At 55.3% G+C, this 20,413-nt stretch overlaps 1 protein-coding gene across 1 annotated transcript in view; it reads left to right on the top strand.

Annotated features, from left to right (window-relative positions):
• The window catches only part of ITGA11 (integrin subunit alpha 11), a 106,531-nt gene extending 97,595 nt beyond the window's left edge, over positions 1–8,936 (top strand). Inside the window, exons 25-30 of the mRNA XM_062206210.1 lie at positions 517–630; positions 821–907; positions 2,000–2,110; positions 2,234–2,329; positions 5,999–6,112; positions 6,638–8,936. Coding sequence (XP_062062194.1) covers positions 517–630; positions 821–907; positions 2,000–2,110; positions 2,234–2,329; positions 5,999–6,112; positions 6,638–6,709 — 594 coding nt within the window. The 3' untranslated portion in view covers positions 6,710–8,936. The remainder of the gene's footprint in view (positions 1–516; positions 631–820; positions 908–1,999; positions 2,111–2,233; positions 2,330–5,998; positions 6,113–6,637) is intronic.
• Positions 8,937–20,413: the final 11,477 nt, after the last annotated feature.

Below are 20,413 nucleotides of genomic sequence, written 5' to 3'. Positions count from 1 at the left end.
CCTGGCTCCAGCAAACTCCCTCCCCCCAGCCAGGAGGAGCTGTTTCCCCACCCTGGCCCCCAGCCCCCAACAATTTGGCAAAGCTTTAGATCTTCCACAAAGGGGGGCCCTGGGCCCAAAGAGTTACAAAGAAGGAGAGGCAGACACACACACACACACACAATCTTCCATCCACTGGTTTACTCCCCAAATGGCTACAGAAGCCATTGGGGTCAGGCAGACGCCGGGAGCCAGGAACTCCACTTGAATCTCCCACGTGGGTGCAGGGGCCCAAGCACTTGGGCCATCCTCCGCTGCTTCCCCAGGAGCATTAGCAGGGAGCTGGATCAGAAGTGGAGCAGCCGGGACTTGAACTGGCGCCCATATGGGATTCCAGCTTAATCGGCTATGCCACAGCACCGGCCCCGCTCCCCAGGGGCCTTTGAATGGCCCGTCTCCCAGCCCTGGCCCCTCCAGGCCTGTCCGCCACCCCTCAGCTGCTGCTGGGGCACTGACCCTGCCCTTCTCTGGCCGCAGATCCAGAACCTGGGCCTTTTCCCCGTGCACGGGGTGACAATGAAAATCACCGTTCCCGTGGCCACCAGGGCTGGCAACCGTCTGCTGATGCTGAGAGACTTCCTCACTGACCAGGTACCCAAACCCCCAGGGACCAGGCTCGGGGAGGAGCCGGGAGACAGATGCACCCTCGCGCGTGTCCCCTGGCCCCAGGCTCCCTTCTCCTGGCACTGGGGAGGCTGGGCCTCCTCTGGGAAGAGAAAGATCTCTGGGCTGCTGAGGGCTGTTCGGGGTGTGAAGCCGTGTGCACGTGTCCTCTGTCCAGGTGAACACATCCTGTAACGTGTGGGGGAACGGCACCGAGTACCGGACCACCCCAGCGGAGGAGGATTTGAGTCGTGCCCCGCAGCTGGTGAGTGTCCCCGGAACCGCAAGCCGAGCCTGGGGCTGGTTGTCTCCCCGGATCTGATGGTCTGCCGGGAAGCGCTCTGTGAGCACCTGTGTGCACCCAGCCTCAAGCCAGGAGGAAAGGGATTCAGGAGCCGCCGTCATCTCCCGGGAGACACACAGAGGGGGTGGCTAGGAAGCCAGGTGACAGGGCTGCGGGGCGAGCAAACCGCAGAGAAGGGGGAAGCAGACAAGCCCGAGAGCTGAGACACCTGCAGAGGGAGCAGCGCGCACAGGCGTCCGCCCACACCAGCCGCGGGTCTCCTGCCCCACCACCTCCCAGGACACCTGCTCACAACCAGGTTCCCGTTCTCAGGTCCTCGGCACGCTCTCACTGGTCCTCACCCAGATCAAAATCTTAGCTATTTTAGTTTTATTTCCCCCAGACGCATGCTTCACGCAAAGGCTTGGGGCGGGCAGCCCCACAAACAGCTTCTACCTGACGGCTTCTAATCATTGATCACTTGCTTGGGCCATCAACGCGAGGTTTCCCATGCAGGCCCCACAGGTCGCTTTGCTTGCCGTATTGCTCTGGCTAAGACCTCTAGGGCTGGTGCTGTCAGGACTGTCTTGATCCGGATTTGAAAGGAACGTGGATGCTTGCTTGGGGCTTTAGAAATTATCTGTGAATCCCTTTAGCCAGGCTCAGGATCTGCCCTGAGAATTTCTACCATGAACACAAGTTGCATTTCCTAAAATACCTTTCCCTGCGTCTGATGCCATGATTGCACCGTTTTGTTTTCATCTGTTTATATGACGATTATAATGTAGAGATGCCTTGATGCTGGAACACCCCCGGCTGGCCATCTCCCACAACTTCAAACACAGTTGACGATCCCAGCCTTCATTTGTCCCCCAATCATCCCACAGCAGCCCAGCCCGCGGGTCCTGCACACCCCACTTCTCCCCCTGTCCCCTGTTCTCTGCCTCTCCCCCTCCCTCCGTCCCCCTGCTGGTCTGAGCTGCTGCCCGCAGGCCCAGGTCCCAGCCAGGCTTGGCTGCCTCCCCTGCCCCCACAGCCCAGCTGCTCACCCCCGAGCCCCCTCGCCTCTTTCAGAACCACAGCAACTCTGACGTGGTCTCCATCAACTGCAACGTGAGGCTGAACCCCAACCAGGAAACCCATTTCCGGCTGCTGGGGAACCTGTGGTTGAAGTCTCTGAAAGCAGTAAGTGGAGCCCCCCCCCCGGGGGGGGGTGGCGAGTCCGCAGGGGTGGCTGCTGGGCAGGGGGCAGGAAGAGAAGGGGCCGAGGCGGGGGCGGCTTCTGACCGGCGCCCTCTGATCACACAGCTCAAGTACAGGTCTCTGAAAATCACCATCCACGCCGCCCTGCAGAGGCAGTTCCACAGCCCCTTCATCTTCCGCGAGGAGGACCCCAGCCGCCAGGTGCGTGCTCCCCACCTCACCCCACCCCCAAGCCCTGAGACCTTGGAAAGGGCTGCCCCCAGCTCCCCAACAGCCCCCTCCCCCGCGTCCCAGCGGGAGAGGTGGGCAGACCTGCGGACAGGTGAGCCTCCCGGGAGAGAACACGCAAGAGTGGGGAGGGGTTGTGTGCCCAAGGCACCGTCACCGCCCCTGGGGCAGGGGGTAGGGGGCACACCTGCACATCCTACTCGGGAGGAGGCAGGAACGGGAGCCCAGGCCCCTGTGCCTGAGAGCAGGGCAGGGGAGGCAGCTTGGAAGGAACGCCCCCTCCCCATCCACCTCAGCTGCAACGAAAAGGGGCCGGGTCTGGGGCGGACTGCGCTCCCGGACGCCACGGGCGTGGGGGTGTCTCGGTGCTGGGGTCGGCCCTCCCTGGCCAGGTTGTTACCGATCAAGTCTGCTGACATCGGGGGCCAGAAAAGGGGCGAGCCTTCGAGAGACACTTTCCTGGATCGGAGACAAGTCCCAAAGAAAAGCCCAGTCTTGTTGGAGAGAGACAGCGCCGCCGCCGGGCGCGGGACGCTGCTGCCCCCTACTGGCCACGCCCCATAAACGCCAGCCCCGCCCCAGGGTGACAGGCAAGGTCAAGGAAGGCGCGTGGGTAACTTGGGGTGTGCCCAGCCAAGGGGCAGCAGGTGCAGAGGCCTGGAAGCTGCCCTTGGGGGGCGCCCCGCCCCAGGAGTGTTCTGTATTTATTTGTTCATTCATTTGCCATTCCTACTAACTCAGCCCCACCCAGGGGGGTATGGAGATGAATTCAACAAGTGAGGGGACCATGACAGCAAAGCACAGGTGCGATATGGGGTGAGTGCAGGCGCTGCAGCCAGGTGGGGGCACAATGGGGTGGGTCCCAGGAAAGCTCTCTGGAGCCAGCCCCTTTGAACCGACCCTGGAAATGCTGTTATCTTCCAGGCCTTCAAGAGAAGGGAGGTATGGCACAGGCCCCCTCACACACACACAGGCTCCTGTCCCCACTACTGCGCATGTCTTTTAGGTGAATTCTTTGCCTTCCACACACCCCACCCCATAAAAATCCCTCTTATAGCCTCTGGATCCCTCGCTTTTCTGTTAAAGAGATTCGCCAAGCCCAAACTAAACCCCTGACCTGGGGGAGAGGGCTGTACGGGAGATGGTGGAGGGGCAGAACAAGGCCCCAGCCTCAGAGACAGAAAGAAGACACATAAAAGAATAAGTGCTGAGCACTGGGCTTGTGCCAGGCACTGCCACAGACACCCCACTTTACCTTGCTCGCTCGTCACTGCTGCCAGGTGCATCCCACCACCCCATTGTTCGACTTTGGAAACTGAGGCTGCAGAAGGTCAGGCAGAGCAGGAAGTGACCTGCGTGAGTCAGTGTCCAGGGCAAGCTCCCCTGTGCCCTGCAGGGGTTCATGCACCCAGGGCAGGTGCTCAGTGAGCCCCACTGCGTTCCACACCTGGGGTACAGAGCAGAGAACGACGCTGATGAGGCTCTGCTCTCCCGAAGTGACCATGCTAGGCAGGAAGAAAGGCAATCAGCGCGGAGGTGGGCAGTGGCTCGTGGAGGGAAGGGCTGCCCCGGGAGAAAGCACACTCGTAAAGACGGGCAGTCCAGGTGGGGGGAACAGACAGCAGGGCGGGAGCGTGGGGAAGCCGAGACTGCTGGGTGGGGGTCTGCAGGAGGCTGGGGCTGGGGGCGAGCCAGGGCGGTAGGAGATGGCGAGGCCAGGGCTTCCGTCTTTCCTCTGAGTGACACTGGGCACCACGGCCGGTGCAGTGACCAGAGCGCTCCCAGGTGAAGGAGCTGCCTTAGCTGCTGCGCCGAGGCCTCAGGCAGAAGCCGGAGGCCAGCTCCAGAGACGGGGTGCAGGGGAGCGGGCACATCTGGGCACTTGCAGGCCAGAGCAGTGGCCTCTGCTGGTGCGGAAGGGAGAGCAGGCATGAGCCAGGAGTGCTCTGGGCATGGCAGCAGCAAACACGCACAGGAGACTGGAGGGACAGGGCTGGGGGCAGGCGGTGGGGCCCAGGGTCTGCCTGGGAGCCCGCAGACACATGTGAGTCTGGAATTCAGCTGGAGCGCAGGCAGGAGACAGAATGTGAGTGTGGCCAGCGCAGGGTGGTTAGAGTGCAGGGCTGAGTGTGGGCGTGGCCAGCGCATGGGTGGTTAGAGCTGCAGGAGAGTGTGGGCGTGGCCAGCGCAGGGTGGTTAGAGTGCAGGGCTGAGTGTGGGCGTGGCCAGCGCATGGGTGGTTAGAGCTGCAGGGCTGAGTGTGGGCGTGGCCACGCAGGGTGGTTAGAGCTGCAGGGCTGAGTGTGGGCGTGGCCACGCAGGGTGGTTAGAGCTGCAGAAGAGTTTGGGCGTGGCCAGCCCATGGGTGGTTAGAGCTGCAGGGCTGAGTGTGGGCGTGGCCACGCAGGGTGGTTAGAGCTGCAGGGCTGAGTGTGGGCGTGGCCAGCGCAGGGTGGTTAGAGCTGCAGGGCTGAGTGTGGGCGTGGCCACGCAGGGTGGTTAGAGCTGCAGAAGAGTTTGGGCGTGGCCAGCGCATGGGTGGTTAGAGCTGCAGGGCTGAGTGTGGGCGTGGCCACGCAGGGTGGTTAGAGCTGCAGGGCTGAGTGTGGGCGTGGCCACGCAGGGTGGTTAGAGCTGCAGGGCTGAGTGTGGGCGTGGCCACGCAGGGTGGTTAGAGTGCAGGGCTGAGTGTGGGCGTGGCCACGCAGGGTGGTTAGAGCTGCAGGGCTGAGTGTGGGCGTGGCCACGCAGGGTGGTTAGAGCTGCAGGGCTGAGTGTGGGCGTGGCCACGCAGGGTGGTTAGAGCTGCAGGGCTGAGTGTGGGCGTGGCCACGCAGGGTGGTTAGAGCTGCAGGGCTGAGTGTGGGTGTGGCCAGCGCAGGGTGGTTGAAGCTGCAGGGCCAAGCGTGGGCGTGGCCAGCGCACTGGCAGTTAAAGCTGAGTGAACGCCCCCAGTGCTGCTTTCTCGCTTCCTTGGCCCCAGCCCCAGCCCCTGCCTTGGGGGCCCCCTCTCCCTTAGTGCTCTGTGTGTATCTTCCATGCAACATCGTCACGTTATCCAGAGGTGTTGCTTGCTGTCAAGGTGAAGGCATATCATCCAGCCCAGGTTATACTCACTCTTTCTTCCACTTTGTAAAAGAAATTCAGATTGTCCTGGGCCCCGGCCAGTGCTGCAGGCCTGGACACCAAGCCTGCTATGTCTCCTGGGAAGTCAGCCCCGAGGTCGCCCAGGGAACAGCTGCAGAGAAAGAAGAGGTCCAAGGACTGAAGGAAGAGGCGCACCAACCTGCAGATGGGGGGGGGGGGGGGGTGTGTGACAAGAAGTGACAAAGACTGAGGAAGGGCAGTGCACAGAGCAGGATGAGAATCTGGGCGAGCGAGGTGGCCCGAGGCCAGAGGCGGAAAGTGTCTCACGGAGGAGCCTCACCTTGTCACCTAACTCAGGTGTCCACCGTGCAGGGCTGGCTGCTCAGAGAGCCCGGCTGGCTGTGTGCCGCCCATCGCTCCGCCTTCTCCTTGAACCAGGGCTGCCGCTCTCCCACCGAGGGCCGGCTGACCCTCCTCCCCACCTACCCCAGCTCTCCTGCCCCGCCCGCCCCACAGCAGCCAAGCTGTCACCTGACTCCTCCCCTGCCCCTGCAGGTCACCTTCGAAATCTCCAAGGAGGAAGACTCGCAGGTCCCCATCTGGATCATCGTGGGCAGCACGCTGGGAGGCCTCCTGCTTCTGGCCTTGCTGGTCCTGGCCCTGTGGAAGGTGAGTGCTCCTGCACACAGCAGGACAGGCGCGGCCTCCGGACTGCTGGGCGGGCCTGGGCCCCCACCCAGCCTCCTCCTGCAGCTCTCCTGCTCCACCCCCTCCAGCCCCTTGCCGCGGCAGGCAGACTGGTTTGTGCCAGCAGAGGGCACTCCAACTATGGCTGCAACCCTTGGGAAGACAACATCCCTACAGGGCCAGGCTGTTAACAAACCCAGCCACGCCCTCTCTGTCTCTGAGAGGAGCTCCTGGTCCCCACCTCCTCCTGTTTCAGATGAAGTAAGGGAGGCCCAGAGAGGGAGACTGACCTTGGCAGGACCACACAGCAAGACAGCGGGAGCCAGCTTCATGTCCTGGCCCTACTCCCGGGGCTCCCTCTGCACTGCTCCAGACCACAGCTGGGGTGGGGGGCTCTGGTGATGGGCTGCTGGGGCATCCAGGGGGGCCCTCTGGGATGGGAGGCAGGCCCTCTCCACGCTGTCCACCCCACTGCCCCCTACGGTTCTGCCTTTGTTTCTGCCACAGCTCGGCTTCTTTCAAAGCGCCAAGCGCAGGAGGGAGCCCGGCCTGGACCCCGCCCCCAAAGAGCTGGAGTGAGGCTGGGCAGGAGGCTTCGAATAGAAGGGGGGCCAGCCCCGGTGGAGAGCAGGCCCAGGCCCGAGGCCCCACCGAGCTGCCGTGGACAGGACGCCAGCTGGCTTTGCACTTGACCTCATCTCCTGAGTGACGGCGCCTGCTCCCTCTGGAATGGAACTCAAGCCGGTTTTCAAGGGAAACCGCCCTGCTGGGGGGCTTGGGACACCTGCACACAGCTCCCTAGAGGCAGGAGAACACCCCCCCTTCCCCGTGGAGGGCATTTGCTGCCCCAGCCACTAAGGTGCTAGGAACTGACCACCATCCCTATCCTGGGAAGAAGCCCAGGGAGGAAGACTGTAAATACAACCCCGCTGTGCACCGGCCACGCCTCTCTGCAGCTCCGGAAAGCAGCGGCCCAGCACTTCGGAATCCTGCAGCACCCTGCTGACCCCTCCCACCCCTGCGGCTGGCTCACAGATCAGCCCCAACCCCGGGCCCCCAGGGCTCCCCATGGATAGACAGGATGGCACCCCAGGGCTTGCTGGTGACAGCTGCCGCCAGGGATGTTGGGAGATTCTGGGATGCGGAGACCGCGCGGAGGGGTGGGGGTGGGACCCAGGATGCTGTGGATCCGGCTGAGCCCGGAAGGCAGCTGGCTCTCCTGCCACCCACACACTCCGTCCGCCCTGGCTCCCGGCCTCCGCCTCCCCCTCTCCTCCCGCTGCTGTGTTCCGGGGTACCTCACGGGAAGGGGAAGCAAGGCATGTGGGTGACGCGATGCCCGGGACCCGGCCGCAGGCTGCACCTGACGCAGGCGCACTGACCCTACTGCAGCCAGGCGCAGGGCTAGGAGGGGGGCCTCCCACTCCCTCTACGCCCACCAGTGCGTGGGAGAAGGGCTCGGAGGGGCCCTCCCTCGATTGCACTGAACAACGGCCGTGCGAGGCTCCAGGCACCTGGGCAGCCTCACTGGCAAATGTCTCATCCACCAGCCCAGGGACCGAGCGGTACCACCACCGATGGCGCCCCGAGGACAAGGGGCACGCCTGCTGCCCGGCGGAGTAATTTATGCCTTAGCCTTGTTTTAAGGTAGGAATGAAAGGGGACACATCAAAGGCACCTGTCCCCCTGTGCACAGTACGACCTTTACTGTCGGAGTTTTTAAAAATTAAAAAAAAAAAATCATGTTTAAAACCAACCAAGGTGCTGACATCCCATTTTGTGTCAGGCAAGCCACGATGTTTCTCAGGAAAGGAAGCGGGGCCACGCCACGGCTCACTAGGCTAATCCTCCGCCTGCGGCGCCGGCACCTCGGGTTCTAGTCCCGGTTGGGGCACCGGATTCTGTCCCGGTTGCCCCTCTTCCAGGCCAGCTCTCTGCTGTGGCCAGGGAGTGCAGTGGAGGATGGCCCAAGTGCTTGGGCCCTGCACCCGCATGGGAGACCAGGAGAAGCACCTGGCTCCTGGCTTCGGATCGGCACAGCGCCCCAGCCATAGTGGCCATTTGGGGGGGTGGACCAACAGAAGGAAGACCTTTCTCTCTCTCTCTCTCTCACTGTCCACTCTGCCTGTCAAAAAAAAAAATAATAATAATTTAAAGGAAAGGAAGCGGGTGGGGCCCCCTGCTTCCCACCAGCCAACTCTAAATGTGGGGAGGGGCTTGCACGCTATCTGCTGCCTACAATAGCGCCCTCCTCCGCCCCTGCCCCCCAGGTCACCCTTTCTGTCTTGGTGGTTGTGGACGGTTAGGTCACGGCTGTCTTGCGGTAGCTTCTGCCCTGGGCTCCCACTTCTCCCCTCCAGGCTGGAGGTCCAGTGTGGTCCCTCGCACACCCTGACTTTGAGTGACATCTTTCCACCAGCTGCTTTTAAACCAAGGCATCTCCATTCTGTTCTTGCACCATTCACTCCTTGGAACCCCAACAAGCAGAACCTTGGAAATGACTTGGTCTTCTTCCTACATAAATGAGGACACTCAGAGCTAAGTTAAGAGAGAGCCTGATGGGGCTGGCGCTGTGGCACAGCAGGTAAAGCTGCAGCCTGCAGTGCCGGCATCCCATATGGGCGCCAGTTTGAATCCCGGCTGCTCCACTTCCTTGGGCTCCTGCATCCACGTAGGAGACAGAAGAAGCTCCTGGCTCCTGGCTTGGGATTGGCCCAAAGCCATTTGGGGAGTGAACCAGCAGATGGAAGACTTCTTTCTCTCTGCCTCAGCCTCTAACTCTCTGCCTTTCAAATAAATAAATAAACCTTAATAAAAAAAAAAAAAAAGCGCAAGCCTGAGGTCCTGAAGCAAAATCAAAACTACACCCGGGACTGCGATTTCCACACCAGCCCAGACTCAGAGCGAGAAGCCAAAGGTGAAAACGGTAAAACTGAAACCTAAATAGCAAAACCTGTTCTTCCTCCTAACGAGCAGACGGAAGTGTGGTTACATCACACGCCTTGTCAGGCATGACCCGTCTGAATGTCTGAATGGGGTAATCTAAGAATTAATGAGTCCACACTCAAAAGTGCATAGCGTGCTATGGAGCAAAGTCTGCAGCGGATCTGGGAATGGGCTCATGGAAAGCTTCAGAGAGGCTGCTGTGCGATGTTAACAACTGACGCACGTGACCCCCACGCAAGGCATGGAGCGTGTCTGCGGTCAGATGCAGCCAGCCCAGGGCACCTGCAACCTCTGGCCAGCAGCTTTGTCCCCAGGACCTCAGTCTCTCCCCCAGGCCTGTACCAAGACCAATCAATGGTCAAAAGGTGGGGACATGGGGGGGCTGCCTCCCCTAAGCCCTTTAGCCCTTGCACTGTCTGTCCGTCAGCTCCTCCCTCTTACCACCGCGCCCTTTCTGAACCTGTTTTACTCTGAAGGCTGAATGTTCAAGGCAGCACCAACAGATGCAACAAGGTGCATTTCTTGGGAGAGAATCTCAATGCTAACACAGATTCTCAGTCCCAGTTCACCTTTGAGTCACCTGGGAGCTTTAGGTACAGGTGCATGGGCGCCAGCCCCTAGGCACTCAGAGGTAAATGGCTGGGAGAGGGGCCAGAGCTTCACTTTTCTTTGTGTCCAATTCCCCCAAATAATTCTGAAGTGCCGAGCTGAGCTCAAAACAAGTGAACACTGAGGCTCCAGGCTGAAGGACCAAGAGAGTTACGACAGGCGGCTTCTTCAGGGAATACTCAGACCTGTGCTGACATCACCAAGGTCATTCAAGGTGACCCAGCGCTGTGGTGCAGTGGATTAAGCCACGGCCTGCAGTGTGCGCACCCCACATGGGCACCAGTTCGAGTCCCAGCTGCTGCACTTCTGATCCGGCTCTCAGCTAATGCGCCTGGAAAGGAGCGGATGATACCCCAAGAGCTTGGGAGACCCAGGTAGAATTCCAGGCTCCTGGCTTCGGCTGGGCCTGGGCCAGGCTGTTGCAGCCATTTGGGGAGTGAAACAGCAGATGGAAGATTTCTGTCTTTCTCTCTCTGTAACTCTGCTTTTGAAATAAATCTTTTTTTAAAAAAAGAATTGATAGCAGTGGAAAACGGCCCAAGTCCTTGGGCCCCTGCACCCACGTGGGAGACCCGGAGGAAGCTCCGGCCATTGCGGCCATCTGAGCAGTGAACCAGCTGATGGAAGGTCTCTGTCTGTCTCTCCCTTTCTCTATAACTCTTTCAAATAAATAAAATAAATATTTTAAAAAAAAGTTAACCCAGTTCTGGCTACTGCAGCCTTCAGATTTTTACTGAGTTTCCCAGGGCCCCGGGCGGGGGTGGCGCCCAGGGAGGCCTTGAGAGGAGCTGGTCTGGGAGGGGAGCCGACAGCAGTCTGAGAAGACAATTTTCGGATTTAAAGGGAAGCAGCCCAGATGCAAACTCACATGAACACTAAAATTCATATTGTGCTCCGTTTTGTATATTTCAAGCAGGGGCCAGCATGGTGGTGCAGTGAGTTAAGTCGCTGCCCATGAGCGATGCCAGCATCACCTAAGGGCAGGTCCAAGTCCTGCTTGCCCCACTCCGATCCTTCTGGGCAGTGAACCAGCGGACAGAAGCTCGCTCTCCCTCTCTCCCTCTCTCTCTGCCTTTCAATTTTTTTTTTTTAATTTGAAAATTAACAGTAATGAAACAAAACTTTGGAAAAAAAAAGATTGCATTAAAAACACCAATGAGTGGACAGCACTGCAGGAAGTTTCACCTTTTACTTACAGGGTACAGAGAGGTGAAGGTCTGGCTTCAGACCAAGGGGGATGGCGAGGAGATGGGCTCTTCATCAGTGCCTGTTTAAGGGAACACTGGTACCTCTGCAGATTCTGGCCAAGGTCACAATGCCCAGGATGGAGCCAATGGAGCTTGGGTCAGATTGGCTACAGTCTAGAGACAGCTCTGAATAAACAATCCTATGAATGAAAAAAAAACAATGCAATACAGGGACTGGTGCTGTGGCATGGCGGGTAAAGCCGTTGCCTGCAGTGCCAGCATCCCATATGAGCACTAGTCCCGGCTGCTCCACTTCCGATCCAGCTCTCTGCTATGGCCTGGGAAAGCAGAAGAAGATGGCCCAAGTCCTTGGGCCCCTGTACCTGTTTGGGAGACACAGAAGAAGCTCCTGGCTCCTCATTTAGGATCAGCATAGCTCCGGCTGTTGTGGCCATTTGGGGAGTGAACCAGCGGGTAGAATCTCTCTCTCTCTCTCTCTCTCTCTCTCTCTCTCTGCATCTCCTCCTCTCTCTGTGTAACTCTTTTAAATAAATAAATAAATCTTTAAAAAACAAAAAGCGGCTCTTGGGTGGTGAGGATTTCTAAGTTCCAGGTCACTGTGGCAGACAGACCTCCAACAAGGAGCTATAAAAGACGTGCAAGGTGTCCCTGCGGTTGCATGGCTGACTCCGTCCTCTGGGGCCTCTAGCAGAGCCTGCACCCGTGATGGGGACAGGTCCCCCAGGGGCCTAGGTTCTGCAGGGCCGGGGCATGAGTTAGGGCCACCTGAGAGTGGCACAGAAGCCCAGGCAAGCACACTGCTGTCTTCCGGCATCGGAGGACGCGGGCGTGCAGGCTCAGGGGCAAGGCAGGGTCTCATCCAAGCTGAGGTTCTCAGCAGGGTCCCCTGGACTCCTGGATCCCACTCCAGACTTCACAGATCCAATTCTAAACACGTTAACCCGACAGGAGCAACGATCTTCTGGTATTTCCTAATCTTCAGTGTCAGTTTCTTAAACAGGGCTGCCCGTCTCAGCGGCCCTTCGGTGATGCGTGGATCCAACATTTGAAACATCATCAGCCTTTCTAGGTGTGCTTTGGTAAGGGAGGTGGGGTGTGTGTGTGTGTGTGTGTGTGTGTTTTTGAAAGGCAGAGAGACACAGAGATCTTCCATTCGCCGGTTCACTCCCCAAATGCACCCAACAGTAGGGGCTGAACCAGGCTGACCAAGAGCCCGGAACTCAATCCAGGTCTCCCACATCAGTGGCAGGGACCCAACTGCTTCCGCTGTCACCTGCTGCCTTCCATGGTCTTCATTCACGGAAGCTTGAATTGAAAGGGGAGCCGAGATGCAAATCCAGGCACTGCGAATACGGAACGGGGTGTCCCCAGCGGCGCTGTAACGGCTGTGCCAGACACCCACCCCAGGAAAGTGGTTTCCTAACAAGACAGCTACGCAGGTGGAAGGGCTAAGTGCTAACATGAACACAGCAGAGAGGTACGGAGCTTAGGGACATGTGGAGGAGCTTCCAGGACCCCTCCTTCCTTGGAGGTCTCTGCAAGATAAACCCTCACCTCTAACAGGTCAAGTAGACTTCAAACCTCCGTGGAAAATGAAATTAAAAGTTCATTGTGGGGGCCGGCGCTGGAGTGCAGCGGGTTAACACCCTGGCCTGAAGCGCCGGCATCTCATATGGGCGCTGGTTAGAAACCCGGCTGGCTCTACTTTACTCTCTGCTATGGCCTGGGAAAGCAGTAGAAGATGGCCCTGCACCTGCTTGGGAGACCTGGAGGAGGCTTCTGGCTCCTGGCTTCAGATTGGTGCAGCTTTGACCACTGCAGCCAATTGGAGTGTGAACCAGTGGATGGAAGGACCCCCCCCCCCCCCACCTCTCCTCTCTCTGTGTAACTCTTTCAAATAAATAAATATTTTTTTAAAAGTTCATTTTGGGGGGCCGGCACTGTGGCGTAGCGAGTAAAGCCGCCGCCTGCAGTGCCGGCATCCCATATGGCCGCCGGTTTGAGTCCTGACTGCTCCACTTCTGATCCAATTCTCTGCTATGGCCTGGAAAAGCAATGGAAGATGGCCCAACTCGTGGGAGACCCAGAGGAGGCTCCTGGCTCCTGGCTTTGGATCGGGGCAGTTCCAGCCACTGCAGCCACTTGGGAAGTGAACCAGGGGATGGAAGTTTTTGGGTGTTTGTTTGTTTGTTTTGACAGGCAGAGTGGACAGTGAGAGAGAGAGAGACAGGGAGAAAGGTCTTCCTTTACCGTAGGTTCACCCTCCAATGGCCGCTATGGCCGGCGCGCTGCAGCCGGTGCACCGCGCCGATCCAAAGCCAGGAGCCAGGTGCTTCTCCTGGTCTCCCATGTGGGTGCAGGGCCCAAGGACCTGGGCCATCCTCCACTGCACTCCGGGGCCACAGCAGAGGGCTGGCCTGGAAGAGGGGCAACCGAGACAAAGTCTGGCGCCCCGACCGGGACTAGAACCCGGTGTGCCGGCGCCGCAGGCGGAGGATTAGCCTAGTGAGCCACGGCGCTGGCCATCTCTCTCTTTCTATCTCTGCCTCTTTATAACTTTGCCTTTCAAATAAATAAATCAATCTTTAAAAAGTTCATCTTGGTGCCAAAAAACAGTGAAACCCATTCATACAAAGGATCTTCAAAACGTTCATGTAAACTATGTATTATGAAAAAGCTATGCATGGATTTTTGAATTGTTTTTGCACCAAAATAAATATCTTTTAATTCCATTTTCCAATTGCTTTCTGAAACACCCTTGTATTCCAGAGTTTCTAGTGCCATACCCTCCCAAGACACAGGAAGTCAGTTCCCCTAGCTTCTGGCTTCCAGCCCAGGATGCCAAACCACCTGTAATAGAAGCAGCAGGCTGAACCACGCTCCTTTCCTGGCGCGATGACTCACTGCAACCACGTCTCAGCCCAAACGAGAGCTGGCCAAGTCCTCCACCCCTAGACGTGCTGGGCTGACTTCATGCAGCCATGGCCCCCCTAGCCTTTGGTTTCACCTGCGGCTAGAGCGCTACCGGCCCTGTAGTCTGCACGATTTCCTACAACTTAGAATTAATTCAAACATCACATTAGCATTAACATCAAGCAGCTTCTTCTCCAAGGGGAGTCAGCTTCCCTGAGCACAACAGGATCTGCAGAGAGCTCTCCTGTCGCTGTCCAGGCTGCCACTTCTGGCATCACACTGAAGGGCGACAGCGTGTTCCAGAACTGAAACCGAAACAGGCACGGCTGGCTTTCCCGGCTCGGCGTGGAGGCGGGGTTAGGAGCCTTGCGCCTGGGCTCTGAAATGCCCAGCGAGACACAGGCTGAACTCTACCCAGCAAGCTCGCCAGGCCCAACATAGGCTATGAGCAAAATAATTCTTTAAAAAAAAAGGGGTGGGGGAAGGGGACAGGGTTCCTGGTCAGTCTTGCTTGGGCTTTGTTCCAATCACCCTCAGACTGCACTTTTTAAAAACAATGAGCAAGAAACAACTCAGTGCTCTGAAATGTTTCCAGAGGGTGACCCAGGACTTCATAAAAAATACATGTTTATATACACACATACATATATATACGTGCAAATGCTTATTTGAGAAATTAAAATTGGACAAAAACCAGAAAATTAGGTTTCAAATAGGGCCAGGGACCATCTGCCTTACTGTCGCTGCACACCCCTGGCACACAGCCTGGCACGCAGGTGCCCACTAAGGGCTCCCACATTTGTTCTCACTGGTTGAGGCAAGAGAACAACCCAGTTCTCCTCTTGGATGGATGGAGCACATCAAATTGTAAAAGCTTGGGCAATTCATAAATACAGTTTTCTAAACTTGGCAACAAGCTAAGGTTTTGTGGAACACTTGATATTCCCACCCCTTGTATCAAAATTTCCTGAATCAAATTATCTGCCAAAACATACTATTACCAGCATTTTCTTTAGTCTGGTCATCTTGAGACAGGATAGAAACAGGATTCACAGGGGCCAGCACTGTGGCATCCCATAGGGGCACCAGTTCGAGATCCGGCTGCTCCACTTCCGATCCAGCTCCCTGCTAATGCGCCTGGGAAGGCAGCAGAGGAGGGGCCAAGTGCTTGGGCTCCTGCACCCACTTGAGACCTGGCTTCAGCCTGGCCCAGCGCTGGCTATTGAGGCCATTTGGGGAGTGACTCAGTAGACAGAACTCTCTCTCACTCTCTCTCTCTCCATCCCTCTGTGTAACTGTCTTTCAAATAAATAAAACTTTACAAAAAGAAAAGTAGGATTCACAAATTCCAGCCCTCAGTCCCTCCCATGGTACGTATCCATCTAGCCTCAGATCAATGAGGCCCAGAAACATCCAGACCCTACCTGCAAAGGCCCCACACTGCTCTGTGGGGGACTTCCCTAACCCACACAGGTGCCCAGAATAGCCCAATGTAACCAATACGTATCATTCCCGGGGTGAGGGCAGTGAGCAACACCCCCATTTTGAGAATGTCACGTGCAGTAAGAACCAAGCCTGCACAGAACCGGCCTGGGTGCACCCAAAGCACCATTGCCTAGGGGGATGAGTCAATTCCAGGCTGGGTGCAGATGGAGGTGCCCTGAGTGCGAGGGGAACCCGCCATGCCTCCCCACCTGATCAAAGGCCCCGCCCAGCTCTGCCATCCGAGCAGCCGGTGGGGCCTCTTCCCGCTATGCTACTCCCTTGTGCTCAAGAACAAGCCCCCATCACACATGGGCCTCTAGTCCATTTCCGTGTGTCAGTGAGCCAGAGAGCTTGCGGTCTTACTAAGAAAAGCCAGGCTCTGCAACCTATAGGGGGCACTTCCTGTAGTCAGCCAGGTACGGTAGCCAGGCAGTGAGAGCACTCTGCTAGGGTTACCACCCACAGCCTACTCCCAGCTCTGACACGCAGTCCTGGTGTGGACCTGGATGCACGAGTCACTTTCTGGTCCATATCTTTGCTTATAAAGTGAGAGGGTTGGGACTGGCACTGTGGTGTAGCAGGTAAAGCCGCTACCTGCAGTGCCGACATCCCATATGGATGCTGGTTCAAGTCCCGGCTGTTCCACCTCCCATCCAGCTCTCTGCTATGGCCTGGGAAAGCAGCAGCAGATGGTCCAAGTCCTTGGGCCCCTGTAACCGTGTGTGGGAGACTAGGAAGAAGCTCCTGGATCCTGGCTTCGGATCAGCACAGCTCTGGCCATTGCAGCCATCTGGGGAGTGAACCAGCAGATGGAAGATCTCCCTCTCTCTGCCTCTCTGTAACTCTGCATTTCAAAGAAACAAATTTTTGAGAAAGAGAGAGAGAGGGTTACACTACACAGTTATGATCTTGATAGAGACTAGAATGGCTACCCAAAAAATCTAAATTCAAAAACAAGCGTGTGCCAAGCACGTGCTCCAAGACCACCATTTAATACTCTCCTGGCAATCTTTTTTTTTTTTTGGCAGGCAGAGTGGACAGTCAGAGAGAGAGAGGCAGAGAGAAAGGTCTTCCTTTGCTGTTGGTTCACCCTTCAGTGGCCGCCATGGCCGGCGCACTGCAGCCAGCACACCACACTGATCCGAAGGCAGGAGCCAGGTGCTTCTCCTGGTCTCCCATGGGGTGCAGGGCCCAAGCACTTGGGCCATCCTCCACTGCACTCCCGGGCCACAGCAGAGAGCTGGCCTGGAAGAGGGGCAACTGGGACAGAATCCGGCGCCCCGACCGGGACTAGAACCCTGCGTGCCAGTGCCGCAAGGCGGAAGATTAGCCTATTGAGCCACAGCGCCGGCTCCTGGGAATCTTAATCACAGTAATTTGGCCAAAACAAAACACACACACAGGCAAGATTTTATCATTACACATAAATAATGATGAGTGCATCTGGGACATCCAAAAGAAGCAACTGAAAAATATTCTTAGAAAGAAAAAACAAAAAAGTCGGGGCCAGCGCAGTGGCGCAGTGGGTTAATCCTCTGCCTGCAGCACCAGCATCCCATATGGCCACTGGTTCTAGTCCCGGCTGCTCCTCTTCCAATCCAGCTCTCTGCGATGGCCTGGCTCAAGTGCTTGGGCTCCTGCACCTACATGGGAAACCTAGAAGAAAGCTCCTGGCTCCTGGCTTCAGATTGGTGCAGCTCCGGCCATAGCGGCTATTTGGGGAGTGAACCAGCAGAAGGAAGACCTTTCTCTCTTTCTCCCTCTCACTGTCTGTAACTCTGCCTCTCAAATAAATAACAAAAATCTTAAAAAAAAAAAAAAAAGTCATTAAAGGACTTCGTAAAAAAACGCTGACATTTAGACATATATATACCAATATAAACAATGAAAATAAAGACACCTGATTTTCATTTTAAAAAATTTTCAAAACTTTCAAAGACATAAAAGACTTGACTAAATGAAAATATTTTGCTTTTGAATTAAAAGACTCAGAACTGGGACCAGCCTCTAGCACAGCAGGTTAAACTGCTGCTTGTGACACCGGCTTCCCATACCAGAGCACCAGTTCGAGTACCGGCTGCTCCTCTTCTGATCCAGCTTTCTGCTATGTCCTGGGAAAGCGGTGGAAGATGGTCCAAGTCCTTGGGCCCCTGCACCCACGTGGGAGACCTGGAAGAAACTTCTTGCTCCTGGTTTCAGCCTGGCCCAGTCTCAGCAATTGAAGCCATTTGGGGAGAGAACCAGCAGACTGAAGATCTCTGTCCGTGCCCCCTCTCTCTGTATCCTTTTCAAATAAATAAATAAATCGTTGAAAGAAAAAGCTCAGAACTGTAGAGATGTCAAGAAATAAAGTCGATGCTAAACAAAATACTTCAACATGATAAAATGACACCAAATTCATCCAGAAGAAGAAACACACCACCACCAAAAAAAAAAAAAAAAAAAAAAAAAAAAAAAAACAAATGAAGAGATACTAGCCCAACTAATCAATCCTAATAAACATCTACCAGGTACTTCCCTCTGACACTAGGGTAAGTATTATAATTCTCATTTGCTCATTACAGCCCAAGTTAGAGAATCTTATTGTCCCAATTTACAAAAACTGAGGCCTGATTGAAAAGCAACTTGCCCAAGGTCACAGAGCTAGTAAGTGGTAGAGCTGGTATTTGAACATAGACGATATTCCCCAGAGCTTTAAACCAACTAGAAAAAGATCCAGTGACATTGTGGGAATTTCGTTTATAATTCAAATCAGTGAGAAATAATTAAAAGGCCCTTAGATAGCTAGAACCTTATATCAAAGTAAAGCCAAGGTATGTCAGAATTTTTTTTTTTAAGATCTATTGGCCAGCACCATGGCTCACTAGGCTAATCCTCCGCCTGCGGTGCTGGCATCCCAGGTTCTAGTCCCGGCTGGGGCACCAGATTCTGTCTCGGTTGCTCCTCTTCCAGTCCAGCTCTCTGCTGTGGCCCGGGAAGGCAGTGGAGGATGGCCCAAGTGCTTGGGCCCTGCACCTGCATGGGAGACCAGAAGCACCTGGCTCCTGGCTTCGGATTGGCACAGCATACTGGCCGTAGCAGCCATTTGGGGGGTAAACCAACGGGAGGAAGACCTTTCTCTAACTCTGCCTATCAAAAAAAAAAAAAAAAATTTATTTATTTAGGTGTTGGCACTGTGGCACAGCAATTTAAAGCCCTAGCCTGAAGTGCCAGCATACCACATAGGCACTGGTTCTAGTCCCGGCTGCTGCTCTTCCAATCCAGCTCTCTGCTGTGGCCTGGGAACGCAGTAGAAGATGGTCCAAGTCCTTAGGCCCCTGCACCCACTCGGAAACCCAGAAGACACTCCTGGCTCCTGATTGGTGTGGCTCCAGCCATTGCAGCCATCTGGGGAGTAAACCAGCGGATGCAAGACCTCTCTCTCTCTCTCTCACTCTAACTTTTTCAAATAAACAAAATAAATCTTAAAAAAAAAAAAAAAGATTGTATTTATTTGAAAGGCAGAGTCGCAGAGAGAAACAGAGGCAGAGGCAGAGAAGTCTTCTAGCTGCTGGTTCACTCCCCAAATTGCTGCAATGGCCAGGGCTGGGTTAGACCAAAGCCAGGAATCAGGAGCTTCTTCTGGGTCTCCCACTTGGGTGCAGGGGCCCAAAGACTTGGGCCATCTTCCGCTGCTTTCCCAGGTGAGTTAGCAGGGAGCTGGATCAGAAGTGGAGCAGCCAGGACTCTACCTGGTGCCCATATGGGATGCCAGTGTTGAAGTGGCAGCTTTACCCTATACACCACAGTGCCGGCCTCCAAGGTCAGAAATGAAATTCAAAGAAAAGAGAGAAAAGTCATAAAATCTCTCCTCCTCAAGTTAAAAAAAATGGTTAAAAAGATCCTGGAATGGAGAAAACCGTACAAGCAAGATACAAAACTCAAAAACAAACAAACACAAAATTATCATAAGGGCCAGCATTGTGGTAAAGCCACCACTTGCAATGCCAGCATCCCATATGGGTGCTGGTTCATGTCCCAGCTGCTCCACTTCCAATCCAGCTCCCTCTTAATGACCTGAGAAAGCCACAGACCCCTGTATCCATGTGGGAGACCCAGAAGCTTGTGGCTCCTGGCTTTGGCCTGGCCCACCACTGGCCATTATGGCCATCTGGGATGTGAACCAGTGGATGGGAGACCTCTGTCTCTCCCTCTCTCTCTGTAAGTCTTTCAGTTAAATAAATCTTTGGGGGAAAAAAAGTTACCATCAACTTTTCATAAAAGTATAAACTTCTGATACAAAAACTACATTTAAAAATCAAAAAACTACTGTTACATGATGAAATCTCCTTAAACTTCCAATGAATTTCTAATAAGGAGTGAGAAGACCACCACAAAGGAATTATAAAAGGTCAGGACATAGAAGAAAGTGTTCAACCCCATTCAGAATGAAAAGAACACAAATCAAAACCACAAAATACTACCTTTCACTAATCACCTGACAAAAACTGAGTAGGTAACACCTTTATTAACATAAAGGGATAGGGAGATGAAGGCACTCGGATAGCCTCTGTCAAGATTTCAAATGCACAGTCACTAACCAGACATTCCAGTGCTAGGAATGAGGTTGTTCTATGAATATTGTATTTAAAGACGTTCACTGGGCTGGCGCCGTGGCTCAATAGGCTAATCCTCCGCCTTGTGGCGCTGGCACACCAGGTTCTAGTCCCGGTTGGGGCACCGGATTCTATCCCGGTTGCCCCTCTTCCAGGCCAGCTCTCTGCTATGGCCCAGGAGGGCAGTGGAGGATGGCCCAAGTGCTTGGGCCCTGCACCCCATGGGAGACCAGGAGAAGCACCTGGCTCCTGGCTTCGGATCAGCGCGGTGCACAGGCTGCGGCGGCCATTGGAGGGTGAACCAACAGCAAAAGGAAGACCTTTCTCTCTGTCTCTCTCACTGTCCACTCTGCCTGTCAAAAAAAAAAAAAAAAATGTTCACTGCAGCGCTATTTGAGAAATAAAAAAAAAAAAAGGAAAACGACAACTGAACTAAATACTATGAAGCTTTTTTTTCTTAAAGTCTAGCTGTGGAAATGAAAAATACCTAAAATATATTAAATTTAAAAGAGTGCACTTGCATTTTT

Source organism: Lepus europaeus, chromosome 11 (assembly GCF_033115175.1).
Source record: "Lepus europaeus isolate LE1 chromosome 11, mLepTim1.pri, whole genome shotgun sequence".
Classification (NCBI taxonomy): domain Eukaryota; kingdom Metazoa; phylum Chordata; class Mammalia; order Lagomorpha; family Leporidae; genus Lepus; species Lepus europaeus.
This window is presented reverse-complemented; position numbering and strand designations above follow the sequence as displayed.